At 34.1% G+C, this 20479-nt stretch overlaps 5 protein-coding genes and 1 long non-coding RNA gene across 7 annotated transcripts in view; 2 read left to right on the top strand and 4 right to left on the bottom strand.

The window, feature by feature from the left end:
• LOC124444974 overlaps nt 1-20479 on the bottom strand; it is a 68368-nt gene that overhangs the window by 39185 nt on the left and 8704 nt on the right. The window lies entirely within an intron of this gene.
• LOC124444956 (PC-esterase domain-containing protein 1B-like) lies at nt 168-2493 on the bottom strand. Its single transcript, XM_046995666.1, has 4 exons — nt 2383-2493; nt 1892-2001; nt 1726-1805; nt 168-1652 (listed from the first exon to the last, which is right to left on the bottom strand). Exons 1-4 carry the CDS (start codon nt 2391-2393, stop codon nt 477-479), a joined length of 1377 nt encoding a protein of 458 aa, XP_046851622.1. The 5' UTR covers nt 2394-2493; the 3' UTR covers nt 168-476.
• LOC124444961 (protein farnesyltransferase/geranylgeranyltransferase type-1 subunit alpha-like) lies at nt 2555-4158 on the bottom strand. Its single transcript, XM_046995671.1, has 7 exons — nt 3970-4158; nt 3778-3892; nt 3565-3669; nt 3224-3496; nt 3079-3141; nt 2841-3012; nt 2555-2766 (listed from the first exon to the last, which is right to left on the bottom strand). Exons 1-7 carry the CDS (start codon nt 4103-4105, stop codon nt 2668-2670), a joined length of 963 nt encoding a protein of 320 aa, XP_046851627.1. The 5' UTR covers nt 4106-4158; the 3' UTR covers nt 2555-2667.
• On the bottom strand, nt 4331-10767 carry LOC124444953 (DNA-directed RNA polymerase II subunit RPB2-like). The gene is given in 22 exon segments (XM_046995660.1): nt 4331-4792; nt 4930-5093; nt 5096-5124; nt 5220-5380; nt 5519-5632; nt 5702-5809; nt 5887-5976; nt 6052-6099; nt 6171-6251; nt 6321-6442; nt 6523-6714; nt 6799-6967; nt 7032-7230; nt 7302-7456; nt 7567-7678; nt 7770-8240; nt 8317-8436; nt 8565-8761; nt 8846-9389; nt 9917-10029; nt 10099-10325; nt 10488-10767. Coding segments are annotated over 22 exon segments (3537 nt in total). The 5' UTR covers nt 10507-10767; the 3' UTR covers nt 4331-4690.
• Nucleotides 12436-15683, top strand: LOC124444962 (U4/U6.U5 small nuclear ribonucleoprotein 27 kDa protein-like). 2 transcript variants are annotated; one of them, XM_046995673.1, is made up of 9 exons: nt 12436-12560; nt 12630-12722; nt 12901-12988; nt 13058-13084; nt 13171-13203; nt 13283-13326; nt 13395-13462; nt 13528-13592; nt 13654-13915. In XM_046995673.1, exons 1-9 carry the CDS (start codon nt 12515-12517, stop codon nt 13706-13708), a joined length of 519 nt encoding a protein of 172 aa, XP_046851629.1. In that variant the 5' UTR covers nt 12436-12514; the 3' UTR covers nt 13709-13915. The 2 variants fall into 2 exon arrangements, with proteins under 2 accessions (XP_046851629.1, XP_046851628.1); XM_046995672.1 differs by lacking the exons at nt 12436-12560; nt 12630-12722; nt 12901-12988; ... (2 more) ...; nt 13283-13326; nt 13395-13462 and adding exons at nt 14847-14993; nt 15061-15191; nt 15268-15683 and having other exon boundaries at nt 13505-13592; nt 13654-14192.
• On the top strand, nt 18156-19062 carry LOC124444963 (protein phosphatase 1 regulatory subunit 3C-like). Its single transcript, XM_046995674.1, has one exon. The coding sequence runs from the start codon at nt 18219-18221 to the stop codon at nt 18846-18848; it is 630 nt and encodes a 209-aa protein (XP_046851630.1). The 5' UTR covers nt 18156-18218; the 3' UTR covers nt 18849-19062.

Here is a 20479-nt window from a genome sequence, read left to right as displayed (position 1 = left end):
ATTTTCCTCGTTCCTTTCCTTTTTCAAGTCAATTTATATATCAGACAGAATTTCATGTTTGATCCGTTTTTGTTCCGAAAAACAGGAAGACTGGAAACGAGTCCTCATTACAGAAATTTATCAAAAGTAACTATTTACAGTCCCCTCTGGATAATAGAAACCAATGCTCATTATTAGTAAAAATATATTCTCTTATAAAACATTTTGCATTCAATAAATACCGCAATTATCAATCGCTTTAAAGCTGTATATCATTAAGTCCTATTTACAAATTTGCTCATTAAATGTCTAGTTTTGTCTATTGTTTTATCCAGATAACCGAAACATTCCCAACCATCAACAAAACATCAAAATAACTACTATATATGTATATGTATCTATATATACAATCAGATATTTGAAAATGACTAGATACTTTAACAAAACAAAACTGAACATTTCAAATATAAATAGTCACACATACAAACTATAAACTTTTAAACATTAAAACGAGGAAATTTGTATGGAGTGAAGTTGTTGCCATCTTCATGGCGTTTTCTCTTCCCAATTGTCGCTGAAGGATATGTTTCATTTAAGTTCTTAACATAATTGTTGTTATATGCACTGGGCAATGAAAAATGTTGTTGATAAAAATGGCCATTAAAACTTTGGCCATGATGATAAGGATGGTTCAAATGTGTTCTCATAAATGAACTATATCTTAATGAGCCATGTAACATTGGTCGGGAATTATTTCTTGCATAAAATCTATTCATTGATGTATTGTTTTGCCTTGAGGAAGCAAGATTATTAAACTGTGGTCTGCGAACCCAATTATTGTGACAATCAGAGAAATGAGGGTGTTCTTGTGGATAAGGAAGATGTGATGAACTAAGAATAGATTGAGGGCCTCTATGAGTGGCAGATGAAGATACATAGCCATTGTTTTTTGATGACGATTGTTCAAATGAACGAGACTGAAGATCAGCATTCTTAGAATGATTGTAGCTCACAATAGGACAAGATGTTTTATCAGCACAAAATACTGGTAAAGGCTCTTTTGATTGAGCATCATGATTCCAACACTTGGATATTTCAAGTAAAATAAGGCAAGTGATTTTTCTGTGAGCAAAATCATTCCAATGAACACCGTCCTTCACACGAAACCCAAGGTGCTTAATAAAGATAAGATGAAGATCCAAAAACACATATTTTGTATAAGATTGCATCATATCTCGTACAAAGAGATTGGCCTTGCGTATGTCATCAGCAGGTATTGTTTGAGTCATTCCTGGGGCAAGGAATCCTGCTTTGACAGTTTCTCGTACTGGTAATGTAGCATTCCATATAAATAAGCTATCTTCAGCTGGCACTGCAAGGTCAATAGCTCTTAACAATACTTGCATATTTGTGATGTAGTCTTCATGAGCAGTTTTACCATATCGATGAAGATCCCATAGACAGGAATTCATAATGATAATTTGTGGAGGTTCAAGCTTAAAACCATCTAATATTGACTGCACATAGTTGTTGTAGCATCTTGTCACAAAGTAAAACATAATAATTGTGTTATCTTGCTTATATCTACGCTCTTCAGTGTAGTTGGTGCCATTATGAAGACCATTACGAACACCACCATCCAACAGTTCATCACCTTCAAAATGTTCTTCTCCCTGTAAGAATTGCAAACATGTCACAATCTTAAGCTACATATTCTATCAATCATTGATATGTTTCTGAACAAACCTTTTCTTTCAATTCTTCCAGTGTTAATAAGCGATCTTCCCTCAGGAGGCATACCAAGTCTTTGTAAACAGATCGCTGTACTGTATAAAAATATTTGCTAAAAATCAGATTCCCAAGCAAGCTGGAATAGCATACTAATGATGTTTTATAATCTCAATATATTTACCAGAATCGCCGATAACAACAACAAATTTATCTTGTAGCAACTCCTTAATGTCTTTGGTTGAGAAGCGGGGAACGTCAACGCTTTCCATTTGATTTATAAATATGAAAAATCTAGAAGAAACCATTCATTAATTTGTTAAATAGATAAGTAAAGAGACCAAGCATTTATACCGAAGGAGATTATTTTAATAAGACAGAAGTTACAATGGAATGAGTTCAGTGGGAATATTCATATTCATGATGTGCCACGACTGAAGACAAATTACGTTTCATACATCCATCCTTTAACGATAGGCAACATCAAACGCCTTCACAAAGATCATCACAAGTCATGAACAAGTAATACTAACTCATTACTGTTAGTGAATACTCAAATTGCCAAGAAGTCTTAATCAAATTGAGATGGAAGTTTTTAACCGAGAGACTGACTACGTCTCCTTTCTTATGTGATAAGCTTTAAATCAACATCTAGAGCAAATATATTTTACATACCTTAACACCATAAGAGTGAGAAGAACATTTAGAAACTCGGAAAGAAAACATGGACCTGCATAAACACAGCTTTGAAGTTTGAAACAATATGCAACTCATATCTTTTTGAACCGGAAAATAGCTTTGACACGTGACAACATTTCCCGCCATAAATGAATAAAATTTAAAGTAATAATATGACAGTTGACATAATTAATATCACATGACAATGAATAATTTCAATATACATATAAAAAGTGTAATGACAACTGTATTTGAGTACATGAGTGATTTAATCCTCTTTTTCTATGATTTGTTGCCATATTTTGCAAGAAGACGTCTGCTGACATAATTCCAATATTCTTTCCTGATACAGTCTACATCATTTGCCAATACTTTGCACAGCTATAAAAACTCAAACATTTCATTTTCTGTCAACTATCTTAAAATTTAACAATAATAGTTAGACTCTACTCTACCTCTTGTGCTTTTTCAAATATTTCATTGGAGCAATTTCCACTTTCAAGATCTTCTTCATAAATATCAATAGCAAAACTTAATAAGTATGGCGAATCCATTCCATCTTCAATCCAACGAAATATAATATTCCGCAATTCATTTTCTTTGCTAGCTCGGCCTTTTTCCAGAATACTTAACACCAACATTTAAATTAAAACATAATAAATCTTAAAATGAAACAACACTAAGTTTTCTTACCCTGTTAGATAATTCCAAGCACTCTCATTATTTGGCACATCTTTTATAACCTCAACCAGATAACTGCAAAAGAAATGTGGATATCAGATAAGTTAAAAAAGCTGTCTTCCTGTTTATCATCTTATACAAGTCAACAAAGACTCACTCAATTTCATTTTTTATTACTTCGTCAGTAAAACCACTGGTGTGAGTGATAACAAAATATCTTTGGTTCCAAGCAGAATTATTTCTTATGTCATCAGCAAGCAGTTTGTTCACAAATTCCATCTCATTTTTCCAAAGTTTAAATTCTTTGATAACCCACTGTCTGTGTTGCCATGTGTGATAATTTTTTGCATCAAGCTCAAGAATGGATGCTGAGAAGTCAAGTTCCTTGGATGGATCTTTCAACCAATCCACAACAACCCTTCTGTGATACCTTAAAGTTTAATAAAATGCATAGATATTGAATGGCATTAATAAAGAAATGTGGCCACTTTTACAAACCAAACTTGGTAATTCTTGGGATGATCACAAATGACATCAGTTACAAATTCTAGCTCTTCTTGTAAATCTTTCTCAAGAGTTTTAATTAGCAACCTTCTGTAATGCCTGCAAGACAATAAATACATCAAAACGAGTTTAATAAATAATAAATATTTTAAGATTCAATGAACCAAATAGCAACAGAAAATGAAATATTCATGTTTTACAACTTACCAGACAGTATAATTGGCTGGATTTAGTCGAGCAGCATCTGCAGTCAATTCCAAAGCTCGTTGACTTTTCTCTTCAGATTTAATTATGGCACGAAAATAATCGTAAACATCTTTAACTGTAAAAGAAATTAAATTATTATTTACAACTTCCTTTAAATGATTGATTGTATAATCATAAAACATATTAACGTACATTTTTCAGAATAAGCAATAGCAACAACAGAAAAAGGTCCTTCATCTTGTTCAATTGGTGTTACATCTTTCCATTCCAGTCTATCTCGGTAAAATACCCAATCTTCTATATCCTCATCAGAAGAATCACTCGCCATATTCTTCTCATAAAGGTCGAGAATGAATGAGCCCACGAAACCATGCAAGTAGTTGCAGCGGTATAAAACATTTCGTTTGGTACCAATGGTGGTTGTAAAATTATTACGACTAGTAACTTAGCAGCCGGTACTGAGTCTTCTGACCAGTGATACAGAATATATACTGTAGTGATACTGAACATATGCTATTTAAAATCGTGTCATGAACCTGTCATTACTCGTGTATTCTTTTTCTTGCTTTATTTTCAAATCAAATTTCTTTAATGAAATAAACCAAAAACACATTCTGTGATATTTTGTCATTGGTCATTTTAAGGATTTACAACAAACTTGTTAAACATAAGCCAAGCACAGCATAAGCTGCAACACCTATGAAAAAACACTAGTTTTGAGTGGAGTAAAAGCTCGAATCGAGATTACAACATGGAGAAGTCTAAAAAACCTTCTATTCAACTCTTCAATGTTCCGCTGCAACAGTGTATCCTTTATAAAATACAAAATAGTTGACCCTACGGTGTGTATAAATGGATAATGATTGCTTTGGTGGAATGTACAACAGCAATCAATTCATCATTTAAAGATGAACTATTTTACTGGAGGAACGGTCATCATTCGCGGTGAAATTGACATTGACATTAGTTCTTGGTACAGTAACTTTGCTGCATACGGGATACGGATGCGGGAAATCTAAACATATAAAATAAATATCAACAAAAAACAATCCGCCAGGCAACATATCCCCTCCCAAACATGTAGCCAAAAGTTCTTGGTATAAAGGTAGCTTTGCTTAATTTTAAGACAAAAATTCGCTGCGACGTAGCTACCTGAGTCTTGTTCTTACATCCACGACATTCGTACGTGTTGTTCCGAAGATTCGCAATCGCGATTAATCCACAAAGATCACACACATGACAACTGTACGCGTCAGAGCATTCAAATAAACGTTCGTTAAGAAACTGAGCTGCACCATGGGATATTTGACAATCCGTTCCATTTCACCAAAACGAAGACCACCATCACTAAAATTTAAGAATCACTAACTATTAAATATGAAAACTAAAATATGATGCACTGCAAACATAGACAAACAATAATCATAAAAAATGTATTTTACCGTGATCTTCCTTCCATAGGTTGTCTTGTTAAAATCTGTAAAGGACCTCGAGCGCGTGAATGAATCTTATCATCAACCATATGTTTCAAACGTTGGTAATATGTAGGACCAATGAATACTTGAGCATTAAGCTTACGTCCAGTAAAACCATTGTATAACACCTTTAAAATAAAAAATGTTAAGTGCATCTATCTTGAAGTCTTCAATGATTTGTGAAAAAATCGCTCAGTGGAGTGTTGTTGATGGACCGTTCAAATTAAAAATTCTAGAAAAATTTATGTGCATCGATGATGGAAAACCTCGTTTCCACGAAGATGATAGCCATATTCTGCTAATAATTGAGAGATCTTTTGCACGTTCACAGCGTCATTAAATGGAGTGGCATCTCCGATCTCACCCTTGTTCGCAGAAACCTTGAAAATAATGAAACTTACTCAGAAAAGCGCGATACACGACGTAGTTAAAGATTATGAAAATAATACCTTTCCTTGAAGACATTCAATTAAATGACCGATGGTCATACGGCTAGGTATTGCATGAGGATTTATAATAACATCTGGGGTTATTCCTTCACATGTAAAAGGCATGTCCTAAAATATAACGATGTAATCAAAACGATTGATAACTATTTTATGGCTTAGTTTCTACGAAGATTCAAAGACCTAACCTCTTGTCTGTATGTGATCCCACATGTACCTTTCTGTCCATGACGACTGGCAAATTTATCCCCAATCTGTGGTACTCTTACAGATCGAACCTGAAAGGAAAGAAAACATTGCAAAAGTTCAGTTTAACATTAGGGGAAGGATGAAATAATTATGAAGTAAGTCACCTTAACTTTGGTGAACTTGTAACCATCTTGGTTAATGGTGACCAATACCTAAGAGAAGCAGAATGATTACTATACGAGACGACAAAAATAAATAAGAATCTATAATGATAACATATTACTTGATCAACGATGCCAGTTTCACTAGCTCGTAAAAATGTACTGGCATCTTTTTTTGTAAATCGTCGATTGCTGCTTTGAAACTAGAATAAGAAAAGAAATTCACAAAAGACAAAAATAATAGAAAAGATTGAAAAAGAAAACATCATTACCTCGTCATCATTCTCGGGTAGTGTCATTGTCTTGCCAATAATGACATCATCACCACTCACACGAGTGCCGGGAGCTATGAGCCCGTCATCATCGAGTTTATCGTATATTGCATGGCGCATGCCTGACGAATCACGTGACAAAACAAGATATAATAACGTACGTTGGTCACGCTAGAAACAGATACCTTGACATCAAACAAACCTTGACATTCATCTCTTGACGGTCTTTCAAAGAGTTCCTCAGACTCTAAGCCTTTCTTTGACTCTTGTTCACGATAAGAGCGATAAAAAACAGATCGGTAAAGTCCTCTATCTATTCCAGATGCGTTCATAATCACGCTATCTTCCTGATTATAGCCTGTGTAAGACGCGATAGCAACAATGGCATTGATACCTGCAAATACCGTAAGTGTAAATTAGTTAAGTTGAAAAAAAATCATCGACAATTTCGTCCTTTACCTACAATACATGAACTTACCAGCTGGTAGCTCTCGAAAACGAAGATACTCCATAGACCTTGTAGTAACTAGGGGTTTTTGTGGATAATATAGAACATGCGCTAATGTATCCATACGTACATGAAAGTTAGTGATGTACACTCCCATGGCTTGCTTACCCATAGCAGACTGATAGGTGTTACGTGGCGACTGTAGAAAAAGAATAAAGGCTTTTTTTCTTTGAAGAAAAATAATATTCATAAAGTAGGCCCACCTGGTTGTGATCTGGAAATGGAATAATTGAAGCACATACACCAAGGATCATAGAAGGATGAATTTCACAATGGGTGTATGTTGAACAATACACAACACCTTTATCAATAAGATCCTCCGGTGTCATAGCAACCATAACTGATTCTTCTTCGTTGACATCAATGTATTCAACAACGCCATTAGCAACAAGATCTTGCCATCTGGAAGTGAAAATATCACGTCATTTCTTTCTTACGTAAAATTTCATTTTCTTACAAAGAAAATCCCTCACCCATATTCATTGTATTCTCTTTCTTTAAGCATTTCAATGTGTTGCTTCTTCAACAGCAATTTTTGATTTTCAACAATCAACAAAGGACGGCATATACGACCAGCGTCGGTATAAATACGTATTTCCTTTTCGCGAAAATCTCTCACCATCGACACCTTAATTTTACACAAAAGGCAAATTGTTTACAGAAAAGAGATTCCACGACACTACATTTAGACAGTAGGAAAATAAGATTGAAATAATTATGTTTATCAATAGGTGTCACCTCGGATACAACAATATCCATCTGTCTCCTTAATTTACGTAAAGTAGACATTAGTTGATCCGGATCACGGTGAATTCCAACCCAACATCCATTGACAAAAATTTTTGTTGAACTAAACAAAAATCCAAAGTCAAAACATCAACAAGACCTTTACATTTCGATATTAAAACCTTTGAAAACAGACAATATTTCTATAATCATACTTATGAATAGCTGAAGGTGTGATTTCCTCAAGATTCTCCATTGTCCATTCTTCTAAGAATTCAAGTATAGGACTTGGTTGAGATCCCACCGAGATATAAGCCATTAGAGCTAAATTCTTTACCAAACCCACAGCATGACCTTCAGGAGTCTCAGCAGGACAAATCATTCCCCAGTGTGTATTATGCAACTGACGTGGTCTGGCAAGTTTTCCTTCTCGACCAATAGGAGAATTTAGACGTCTTAAATGCGATAAAGTCGATGCAAATGTAAGTCTATTTAAAACCTGAGAAACACCAGCTCTACTTTGATGTGCTTTCTTTTGGTCTCCCCAGTTTCCAGTAGCTAGGGAGTATTTTAAACCGTCGGTAATCGTCTTCGTTTTAATCGCAAGCTCCAAATTGAAATCTTTGCTCTTGTCGATAAACTTTTGGGCATATAGTCGTACTTCCTTCATCAAATTGCGGAATAAACTATGATGAATAAACAACAATCACGTTAAAAGACATCATTTTTTCACTTATTTCTCATCAAGATTTTAATACGCACCCCCGAAAAAGAAAAGCAAGAAGAGGTCCAGCAAGATCCAGTCTTTTGTTGCCATAATGATCACGATCATCCAGTTCTCGTCTTCCAAGAGAAGCCAAAAGTAAACGATGCACCATATATCTATGAAAATTCAATAATTTCATCATTCAAAGAAAACATGAAAATTCAATAATTTAACATTCAAACCATACATAAATTGATTACTTGGCTTCAGAACAACCAACTCAAAAACACAAAGAGACTCTTACCCCAAGAAATAGGCCTTCTTTGTTTCACAAAAATCACTGACACCAACATGAGGTAACATTTCCTTTTGAAGAATTTCCCTGGCATATTTAACACGTCTTTCCTTAGTAACACCAGGTTTTGCTCCACGTGTACCAATAAAATTCAACGCAACATTTTGCTCTTGGACAACAAATGCTTCGTCTAATGATGGTTTAACCTTTAATAGAAACACAGAAAGTACTCTATTGTGCAACAAAAACACATCTTCATAATGTGGATGAAATTTAAAAAAACAACAAACCAATTCCATCATTTCTTGATCTTCAAAGTCATAAATTATATGCTCCAAAATGTCACGATCAGCAACAAAACCAAGAGCACGAAAAACAATCATTACAGGTATTTCTTGTTTGATGTATGGTAAAGTGGCAATAATTCGTTGCCCTATGTTGCTTTTCTTACCACCTTGACTTCCACGAGCCAACATTGACACCCACATTGTGCTGGTTGGCCGTGAAGAATGCTCTATACATGAACGAATCTCTGCAGTGTATGAATATTTAGAGTCTTTTTTTGCAAAAACATATACAGTGTTAGTTGCCATCTTTTCTTGAGCAATTAAGACTTTCTCTGAGCCATTAATGATAAAGTATCCTCCAGGGTCAAGTGGACATTCATTAAGTTCAGTTAAATCACGATCAGTTAAATTACTAAGTAAACAATATGTAGAACGAAGCATTATTGGAATTTTTCCAATGAAAGTCTTTCCATTTTCTTGAACAATTGGTTGCTGACCTTCTTTATGAGTTGTTTTAGTGATGTCAACATACAAAGGAGCAGAATAGCTGAAATTAAAAATCTCAAGTTCATAAACATGAAGTCATTAAATAGTCTCTCAATAATAAGTTTGTTATTATAAGTTAAACCATGTAAAAGACAAGTATTGCCCTTAGTAGATATGCATACAAACTTAAGGCAGTCAAAAATCTTATTATTTGAAATATTTATTCATTGTGATGCGTGTATTCATGATACTCTTGCTAACCTTTATGAAGATCCTTGTATAAAAGGTGTTGAGTAAAGTTTTGGAAACAAAAATGGGTTCTTCCCTAGAGCCGGTACCATACTGGCAAATATATGTTCGGGTTGCTAACTTTTATTTCTATTGGTTAACAGGGCAGTTTCACTTTTCAAGGCAATCATAAAAAGTTATAGCAACAAGGCATTACAAGATTTTCATGGAAATAGAAAACATTTTTGACTGTGTTTATGTTTATATTTATAATAATACAAGAAAGAATATCATGTGTCAAGAAATAAAAAACAATGCATTTTATAATGAAAGATTTCTTAAATTCATGTTCAAACTTACGTCAAATTGCGAAGCCTTGCTTCATTAGGCATCATGGCTGTTGGAGCACCATCTTTCTCCCAGTGTGTGGGTTTTGACAAGTAGATTTGCTCAAATTTCAAGGTATACTTGGGCTAGAAAACAGAAATAATAAGTGTAAAAAAAATCAGATTGATACAAAGAAATTATTACTGATAAGATACCGGCTCTTCAGTATCTGCGGACATGTGCTGTGATTCTGCCTGTAGTTCAATCTCTGGTGAATCTTCAACAATTCTTTGAACAGACATCTGAATAAACTCATCAAATGAATCCAACTGTTGTCGAACAAGGCCTTTTTCTTCAAAGTACGAACTTATAACAATCCAACATGCTTCTTGCCACAAATCAGGTGTTATTTCTTCACCTTCATCATCACCATAAGCAACATCTCATGAAGTAAACAGAGAAAAAATCTTTAATAAACATTTGCTTAATAATCATTACCTTTTTTATATATTTTTGTAATTATCACGATGCCAGGATTGGAAATTTTTGACAAAAGAGCAGATTTTAAATGTTACATTCAATTTAGAACTTTTGAAAAGCTTACCATCATCCGGATCATACATGATTGAAGAGTATCTTTAGGAGTTAAATATTTTTGACCGAAAAGGCAAAAACGATTATCATATAGTAGTTAAAAAATAAAACTAAAGATCACTTCTGACATACACTTGTTTGTGTGATAGATAGTGAGAAGCGCGATCTCTCGGAAATTCGAAATCATCTCACCGCCAATTATATCGAAGACTGTGTACTTTGTGTCAAAAATGTCGCGACATATTTTTCCATTAGCGCAGCCACTGATCTGGCTATGATCTGTGACATATCGCAAAATGTTCCGCGTCAGGCAGTCGCCAAGTTTATGATAAATGAATATATTTTATTTTGATGTTATTATTTTCTCATAAACGCTGTTTACCTATCTCGCATACGAGATCGATTCGGTAAGTCAACGCAAATTTCAGATTTATGATTTGATATACTTGAAATTTTGGTGATTTTTAAATGATTAAATGTCAGATTTCATGTTTTGTGAGTTGGTTGCTAACGAAATGTTGTAATGGAATGTATAATGATATATGCAGTAGATTTTTAATGGTTATCTAGTCGTTCATACTTTTCTTGAAGGAGTACTTAATAAAACTTACATATCTTAGTATATTGAAATCTGACAGTCAAAGTCAGATTTGCCAAGCTGAAAGAGGGAAAAAATAGTTGATTTAATCTTTCAGTTCATCTGTGTCATCAAAGGATGGGAGCAACTGCAAGTATAAATTATAAACATCAAGAAAATATAAACCAACTGAGCCAATAGAAGTAAAATTTGACAGTGTTGTCAAGTATGATGATGGAGAAGAAAAGCCATTTAAAGGTTCGTGTTATAAATGTTTATATTAGGCAAAACATGTTTAGCATTGCAAACTGATACATTTTACTAATGATATCAATTGAATTATGTTATAGATGAGTTGAAAGGTGGCTTGAAAAAACAACCTTTATCTCTTCTTGCTACAGCAATCAGAATGTTAGAGAAAAAACCTAAACCTATTCAAATGACCAACGGACACAACTTTAATAATTATGCCAAGCAAATGCGTCCAAGAAGTGCTTACATTGTTTACAACAAGCAGACACCATTATCATCGACATTTAATTCATCTCAACAAAATCTCCCTTATGGAATTTATAGCAAGCAAGGAAAACAACTGAAAACTAAACAAAACTTTTATATGAGTTTGATTAATCCACCTGTTACTCGAGATACAAAGTTTGCCATGACAGCTCCATCAAGGATAAAAACGCCATTGGATTTTCATATGCCTTACAGACCACCTAAAGCAAACACCTTATCAAGATCATCATGGAATGATGGCAAACGAATAAGGGTCAATCATAAGCTTTACTTGGATATGATTCGTCCTGTGATGGCAGCCCCAGAATATACAAAACTAGCACCTACAAAACGTACACAACATGCTTCAATATCACCAAGAACTATGAGCAGACAATTAGCAGAAAAAGGCAATCAACTAACCAAAATGGAAGGAGACTCTAAAAGCTCTTGATCCAAATCCTCATATCCAAAAGCATCAAAGACATATTCCTCGTAGCGAGGGATATTTAAGCTTACAAAGACATTTATATTTACAACAATACCAAAACAGTATTCTCAATAGTTCTTTAAGTAACAGCACAAGGTCAAAAATGACAGCTCACAAGCAACTCCATTTACCTCACATTGAAAGCAAAAGGACAAATGGACATTTGTTTCAACCATCACTTCATTCAAGAAGTCGAATTCCTTGACACAACCAAATATGTTGATGTAAACAATTTATTGTATATACTTGGTCTGCTAACTTATACCTCATACTCTTTATTAGAGAAAACAATAACTCAGAGAAAATTTATATTTATTAATTTTATAAATTAAACAGAAAAAGTAAGCCATGTTTAAAATTCTAGGGGACTGGGACCAACAACTAGGACCAGGATTATAAAAAAAATAAACAAGAAAGTTATCGTTTAGTTGTATATTTTGAACTCTATTCATCGAAATATTTGTTAGTCGAAATGGTACGGAGTAGAAGTCGTAGTCGTACTCCAGATTTCAGAAGAGGTAACAGTCAAATGGCGATTTTTATTTGCTGCAAATATCGTTTTTACTCTGATGTTGCTCTGATAATAGGGGAAAGAAGAAGGTCGCGTTCTCGAGATCGATCAGATTTAGACAGACCAAAGGACTTCTCAAGAGATAAAGATAGAAGAAGAGATGATCATGGTATTTTACACTGCATAAGGACTAGAGTAGAGCAGATACTCTGAATGTTTAAGCATGATAAATAGAATATGAAAATCATGTTATGTCAGCAGTCAACACCTATTAAAGGCATTCTACAAAAATGCATGAGAATTTAAGAATTAAGTTATTTTTCTCAACTCAACAAGTTATAATTTAGAAAGACGTCACAGTCGTTCACCTTCAAGAAGACAACGCTCTAGATCACCAAGAAGAAGGTCAAAATCACCCAGGCGACCAAGATCAAGGTAGATTAAACTATATATGCACATTGATCAGACCAATGTATGATTGACTTTTTCAAATTTCTGTTCTAGATCTCCTAGGAGAAGAGGAACATACAGGTTTCACTAGTTTTGTCAAAGCACTATGTTAGATGCATAAGAAAATTTGTTAAAGGCTTTTCATTTATACTTTATTTATGTACCAGCCGACAGCAAGATGAGAGAAAAGATAGGCCTTTGTAAATATTATATTTTACTACTTGAACAAGTCATTTCTTGTTAGCATATTTTCATTGTATGTTTTTGTTGTGTTTCCAGAGAAAAAGCTGACAAGACCTTAACCAAATTGGATCAAATACCACGTATTACTTACGTCCATCAAATTTTTTCATAATGTTCTAGAAATGATATTTTTAATTAATTTGTAAAGTGAATGAAGATGATGAAAGTCTTGCAATGAAGAAAATGATGGGATTCTCTGATTTTGACACAACAAAGGTGTATTTTAAAATTTGGTCTTTTACAAAAGTAGCCTGTCATTCATCTTTGATGTAAATATTTAGGGGAAGTTCACAGCAGGATCTTCAAATGCAAGCTATGTCAATATAACCAAACCCAGAAAATACAGGTTAATGACATAAAATCTTCCAGCCAAAAGTACAAAAGACTAATTTGCTATAATTTTATAGGCAATACATGAACAGAAGAGGAGGCTTTAACCGACCATTGGATTATGTTAACTAACTTACTTTTTTTTGTAATAGATACTAACTAATATTTAATGACAAAGTTTTGAATGTGTAAATGATTTGTTCACAGTTCATCTTCTTGTTTGTGGTTCATTAGCCTGAGGAAAAAAAGCATTGTTACAATAAGTAATCATAAAACTTGAGCCATAACTCGCGCATGCGTGTTGAAGTCAAAGGAATTAAAACATTTGTGAAATATGGAGACATCCGTGAACTCTTCTTCTCCTCAACTAAATTTTGCAGCAGCACAAGGCACAGTGGCAGCTACTCAGTCTACTACAGTGACTCAACCTACGGCTGTAAACTTAATAACGCAAGACCAAAGCAAAGGACTTTATATTGTTGATCCCAATCAAACTCAACATTTACAAATGTTTTCGCCCGAACAGCGATTTGTTGCCAACTCTGTAGAATACAATCCCGTCACTGGAACGCTAACAACGAGCGCACTCCCAAACGGAAACCCGCAACTTACTGTTGTGAGTATTATAGCTACTGACTTCGAAAGGCGTTTCTCTGCCTAACAATTGCTGAAACTTGTTTCATTCGTAAACAAAGAGAGCACGAAGCACGTTCTTAGATAATGATCCTTACATCTAAAAACATCGATAGTCCTCGTGTGTTCTACACATATTTGCTCTACATTTAAGGTTTCAATAATTTTAAGAAACGAACAGATTGGAAAGTTTCATCTAAAATAGGAGAACCAATCGAGAGATGCGCTTCGTCTTCGATGTTCCTCATTGGTCCGAATATCATCTTGTATATAATGTACCAATCCTAGTTAGCCTTTACTTTCATTGGATAATTATTGTTTTACACGAAGACAAAGCTGTTTTGATAAAATAGGTTTTTCAATCAAATAAATTAATACGTCGTGAAAATTATTATCTTCTATATGAATTCTTCTATGTCACATGTTTCACAAAATATTTTCATAGGCAACCATGCTTATTGCAGCTGTGAAAAAATCTTGTTATAAAGAAAAAGTGCAATTGCACTATTTTAGTTTCAGTTTTTGTATTACACTTCTCCCCACCATTTAACTCTTAGCTATTAGGATTCAAAGAAATGATTAATTATACATGAACAGTAATGAAAAATGCACAATAAATTGTATTGTTTTTGTTTAGCCCTTGGCAGCCCAGCGCTTGCCAGTTGCCATGGAAACATTGGATGAACCACTCTATGTAAATGCCAAGCAATATCATCGAATTATCAAGCGACGACAGGCACGTGCAAAACTAGAGGCAGAAGGGAAAATCCCAAAGACAAGAAAGGTATTGACAATAATGTTTTGATCATGAAGTCAATTGGTCAGTATTTTTTATTGTTCAATTTCTCTAGAAATACCTACATGAGTCAAGGCACATGCATGCATGTCGACGGCAACGTAGTGGAGGTGGAAGATTTGTTACTAAACCTGATGAAGTATCGACTACTGGTTCTCCAACCATTTTGCAAAACACATGTGAACAGTAAGTTTGCAATACTCAATGATGTGACCATGATCATAAACAGTAGAATTAACATCGCATATTTCTTAAATGATAGACAGACATTGGATGTTACAAGTTTACCTGGTCAGGTGACATCGACTGATACAGTGTTAATGGGTCACAATACCACATAGGATAAAACACAAACTCTGTACATTACCAGCATATTTATTGCATAAACATAAGAGACATTATAACTGATATTATTATTGTTAAAAGTTAGTGTAAACACCACAGTAAAGAATGATCATTACAAACATAATGTTTGTCATTATTGCCTTCTGAAAAAAGCAAGAATTTGGTCTTTTCTGGCATTTAAGACATTTAAGACATTTAAGTCTATTTCACAGTGTGAAACTATGGCCCTTTATATTTAAAATATAAGTTTCATTTTTAAATCTTGTGACATTACATCTACGAGATAACTTACATTGCCTGACTTGGTCAATAAATTGTTGAACGAAACGATAATAAAAGTTAACATTATTCACACAAGAATTCAGAGAGTCAAGTAAAGTAACTTTCTCATCACAAAGTATCTCAATAGAAATAGTTTAGGTTAAAAAAATGATAACTACCTAGTTTAACTACCCACTGTTTGAAAACTTTGCAACATTTTGAGAGCTGCAGACGAACATTTTTACCCAAATCTCTATAAACACAAAAGAGAAAAAATACAAGATTGCTATATTACAGTGTGCTGCTCTGAACAAGAGTGACGGCAGGAATGTTATCGTTGACATTTCTCATATGATTTCACAACAGGTTTAACTCAGATGTAATTTAAAACGGATAAGACAGTCTTTCGTAAATATTTCTCTTGAAATGATAACATAATCCTACTATTCGACAACTGCCACGATTGAAGATTGACAAACGTAATTACGTTTTTGTTTACCTATTAGAGGAAGGAAACTGGCCACTCGTATTTAAATATCATGAATAAATTGCTACTCAGACATTTAATATTTAAACTCGGACAGTTGTAAACATGTTATTTCGAGGGCCGCCTATTTAGAAGCACGTACGCGGTTGTGAAATACTCAAAACTGCCACGTGAAGAGGAACTTTAAATCACTGTGTTTAGTTATTTTCCGTCAGTCTGAGTCTGTCACTATGGTTGTGAGTGCTGTTGATCTTTTATGTCGACTCACAAAGGATGTAAATGTGAACAACAGTAACAAATCCAATAAAAGTGAGGAAAGTAAATGGAATAGACGATCCAAATCAGTGTCGTTTGCTGATACGAAAGGATTCGCTCTCACAAACACTCGTTTCTACATTAGAGAAGATCTTTCTCCAGTCACAAAAAGGAAATCCTCTGTTTGTCATGCTAAGAAAACTAAACAGCTAACGTCTCGACCTGCTCAATTGCTCAACTTTACAACAATTATTCCTTACAAAAAAATGGTGGAGAGAGTAAATACCTGGAATGTTTGCTTGGAATGTATGGTTTGTTATTCTTTTGGAATGTACGGGAGAATTCGAGTACGTAATTTGACATTTGAGAAATGTATACTTGTACGTTACACATTCGATGGTTGGCGATCAATTGAAGACATAATTGCAACATTCATTCCAGGCGCCAGCAACACAACTACAGACACATTTTTTTTCCATATTTTGCCTCCGAAGAGAGACGTAGAGCGCAAAATGGAATTTGCAATTTGCTATCGCGTTTGCGGGTGTGAATATTGGGACAACAATTTTGGCGATAACTACCGTTTGATTTATCATAAGGTTGGAACTACATAGACAGGAGTCGGTCTGGCCAGGTTTGGCGATACGGCATAGCGTAATATGTAAAGATAATGAATTATTATAAAAACAATTATAACAGTAAGCATGATAACATATGCATTAGAAAAAACTTATCTCGGTTTGTGCGAAGGGAGCAATGAACTGGCAAAGGACTTGAAAAATTATGTAACTCAATCTACATATATGTATATGTTATTGGTATTTATAAGAAAAAACATGTAAAAAATTCTTTAAATCGACTGACAAGTTTTTATTTACCACAACTTTTAATTGTAATTTTGTCCCTTATTTGTAATGAACTTAATAGTTTTGTTTACCCAAATGTTAAATCGAAATCATGACCAAAGTCATGAACAACAAGTGCATTGACGTCATAGATTTTTAACAAAAATAACATGATCAAAAAACCCCGTATAAAACCCCTATGTTTTACGATAACACTTCGAACTACAAACGATCAAACGAGAAGTAATGATTCCCTTTACTTGTGTAAATTTAACAGTTTGTACTAAGTAAATATTACACAAAATCGTGAATAATTATCCATGAGAATACAAAACATGATGAATAATCATCTAAACTACTTGACTTAATGAATTACAATGGTTGTATATGAGTTGAACTGAACTAGATAGACTAGCAAAATAATGTTCATCACGGATAAACTTTCCATATTCGACACTGCACAGGAGCAATATACGAAATGATTTCGCTTGCTGCAATACGAATTTGTAACATTTGTGTAAATGTGTTCGACAAGTGATTTAATCAAGAACTAACACATTTAGAACGATACAAACAAACGATATCTGATATAATAATGCTCAAAAGCAGCTCATTTAACAAACAAACAGATGCAAAGTATGCTTTCTTTTAAAGTTAACCATACACAAGATATACGAGAGCATATCCCCCCTTAACTATTTAAAGTTTTAACCTTAAAATACATGGTGCAAAGTTTAAAATGAATCTCAACCGTATAAATTGCTTATATCAACCGTATTACCAGTTTATTAAAAACATTTACACTTTCAACAGAACAAATTTTGTCTTAAAAAGCACACGAAAGAGTTTTATTTACCTTTTTAATACATGTACAATGCATGACGAGCACGGGAACAAAGATACTGACAGTTGATTGGTCGAGAGAGGCGTAATGTCAACCGGCCGGATACTCATTAAACTTTGTTATTAGTGCAATCTGCAGTTAGAGTTAGAGTTCAGAATGGCATCTGCGAAATGTGAATGTTTATGGTCGCGAACTTTGAGATGAATTTAACGGCAAGAAGATGGTCAACACCTCCTATCACCACTGCAATAGCAACAAATTCAAGTCGGAGGGCAAAAAGTGTTCATTTCGCAGACGCCAAAGGACTAGCGCTTGTCTCAACTTACTTCTTTGTATCGGAAAGAAATTCTTGGCATTATCATCAAGAGAAGTATGGCAGAGAAAGAAAGCAGAAAACGAAGTCCAAGTCCATTGATGAAAGAACTATACTTCTGAATTTTAAATCACCATTGCCTCGTAAGCAATTTGACGACAATGTCTCAATAAGTAACGTGTCTTTGGAGAGAACGTATTGCAATAGAAATGGAATTTATGGTCGTGTACAAGTCAAGAATATAGCTTTTGAAAAACAGATCTTTGTACGATATAGTTTTAATTCTTGGAGGACAATTTTGGAACAGAGAGCCAGCTTCATTCCGGGTGCAAGCGTAGGAAATACGGATACATTTTTCTTTCATATTCCTCCGCCTTGCGTGCGCAAAAGTAATGAAAACAAGTTAGAATTTGCTATTTCATATAAAGTCGATGGAGAAATTTATTGGGACAACAATTTTGGAGATAACTACAGGCTTATATATATATCATGACAAATGCTCGATTTGCGCCTGATAAATGTTGTCACACTTCGAAATTGTGAAGAACTCGCGTGACTATGTATATTTCATGTTTAGAATATGAGCTAACGGCAGAGATTGTATTAACTTTAAATGCTATTATAGAAAAGTCGCTATATCAAGAAGACTGTATCGAGAAGAAAACATTTTTGAAGATGACAATTAAAATTTTCCTATTTTACAAAAATGGTGACGTGTAAATGTAATGTTGCTCAACTTGTCTGATAACGAAAATATTCATTTCATTGTGAAGTAACTTTTTATCTCCTAGAAAAATTTATCATCACACTACACGTGAAAAGTACACGTGAGCTGACATGAGGGTAAACAACCCCTTCTCTTTCTTTTCTAATTGACGACGTCATAACTAGAAATTAACATATTTGACAAGGAATTTCAAGAATCGAATATATTTGTAACAAAACACGTCTACCCAACAATGCCATGAAATGAACTACATTATTCTTTAGAATTGTTGTTTGCCAAAGAATATTTAGCCGCAAAAAGAAATGAAGAATTTTTTATTTTGGCAGGTTTCAAGATGTATTTACTGAAATTCGACAATTGGGGTCAATTCCGCGACCTTTAAAATTTGCATGTATTTACGCACGTTCTATACGTGCTGTTCACGTGATGTTCGCATGGCGCAAAATTGATTGGGAAAATCATGTAATTATATTTTAAAGCGTTACGCGATTACTGGCTTTACCATAAGGCGTTACAATGTGGTGGGCAATAACAGCTGTATTACTTTCGGTTTTAAATCAAGCATTCGCCATTGATACAATATGACCAAAGAAAGTGCACTGAAGTTTTATGGCTGTTATCTAAAAAGCTTGCCAAATATTTGGTGAACCAAGATATTGTTCGTCATTTAAATTAAAATCTGTGAAAATAAAATTGTTGTGGCCCAGGAAAGGAAACCGAGTGGAAAGCTCCCCCTCCAAAATCCAGTTTTAAGATATTTCAAGATGTTAGAGGAAATATAATGCTCCCCAGTCTGAAGAACCAGACAACAGCACAGATCAAGGCATTTAAGTGACTTCATCAAGGTTGGATTTTTATGAATGAAATATATTTTCAGTACTTAACATGTTTTTTGGCATACGAAAAACTGGGATAGAACTTTAACTAGCCTCTCAAGCAATGTTATGCCAACCCAAGGGGAACATCCTACAGTTACCTGAGTCGTTAAAGGTATTTGATTTGAGATTCCACACAAAAATCCAAACTTTTCTATTATAGAAATCAAAATTATAAGTACAAATCTATAAAAAGCTAAACAGGCCAATTGCTACCTTCCAATGAGATTTTGTTACTGTTGAGGTAAGCAAAGCTGCTAACTCTCTATAAAAAGTTCCTAAAATTCTTTTCGAACCAGATTTCATTCCAATCAACATTTCTTTTTATTTGAGTAAAGTTCTGTTGTTACCCTACCATGTAAGGAAATGTATATAGAGCAATGTCAATCCGCTTAAATATGAATTTTCATTATCTAATTCATAAAAATGTATTGGAGAGATGGTAACATCATCCTTTTTGCAATATCTCTCTTATCTTTTCATGGATCACCACAGCAAATTATTTGCCACCATCTCGTCTTT

The sequence above is a fragment of the Xenia sp. Carnegie-2017 genome, unplaced genomic scaffold (assembly GCF_021976095.1).
Source record: "Xenia sp. Carnegie-2017 unplaced genomic scaffold, XeniaSp_v1 HiC_scaffold_21, whole genome shotgun sequence".
NCBI classification, from domain to species: Eukaryota; Metazoa; Cnidaria; class Anthozoa; order Malacalcyonacea; family Xeniidae; genus Xenia; species Xenia sp. Carnegie-2017.
The sequence above is the reverse complement of the archived record's forward strand: the minus strand, read 5'-3'. Positions and strand labels throughout refer to the sequence as shown.

Bases quoted from the DNA above. Each gene is read 5' to 3' on its own strand.
- LOC124444961 (XM_046995671.1), bottom strand. From the start codon at position 4,105: ATGGCGAGTGATTCTTCTGATGAGGATATAGAAGATTGGGTATTTTAC. The intron at 3,497-3,564 runs GTTTGTAAAAGT...TTAAACTTTAAG, and splicing joins CCCAAGAATTACCAAGTTTG to GTATCACAGAAGGGTTGTTG. The intron at 3,142-3,223 runs GTGAGTCTTTGT...TTTCTTTTGCAG, and splicing joins GTAATAAAAAATGAAATTGA to TTATCTGGTTGAGGTTATAA.
- LOC124444956 (XM_046995666.1), bottom strand. The intron at 1,806-1,891 runs GTAAATATATTG...ATTTTTATACAG, and splicing joins TGTTGTTATCGGCGATTCTG to TACAGCGATCTGTTTACAAA. The intron at 1,653-1,725 runs GTTTGTTCAGAA...CAATTCTTACAG, and splicing joins TGGAAGAATTGAAAGAAAAG to GGAGAAGAACATTTTGAAGG.
- LOC124444962 (XM_046995672.1), top strand. From the start codon at position 13,911: ATGGAGACATCCGTGAACTCTTCTTCTCCTCAACTAAATTTTGCAGCA. The intron at 14,994-15,060 runs GTATTGACAATA...CAATTTCTCTAG, and splicing joins AAATCCCAAAGACAAGAAAG to AAATACCTACATGAGTCAAG. The intron at 15,192-15,267 runs GTAAGTTTGCAA...CTTAAATGATAG, and splicing joins TTGCAAAACACATGTGAACA to ACAGACATTGGATGTTACAA.
- LOC124444963 (XM_046995674.1), top strand. From the start codon at position 18,219: ATGTTTATGGTCGCGAACTTTGAGATGAATTTAACGGCAAGAAGATGG.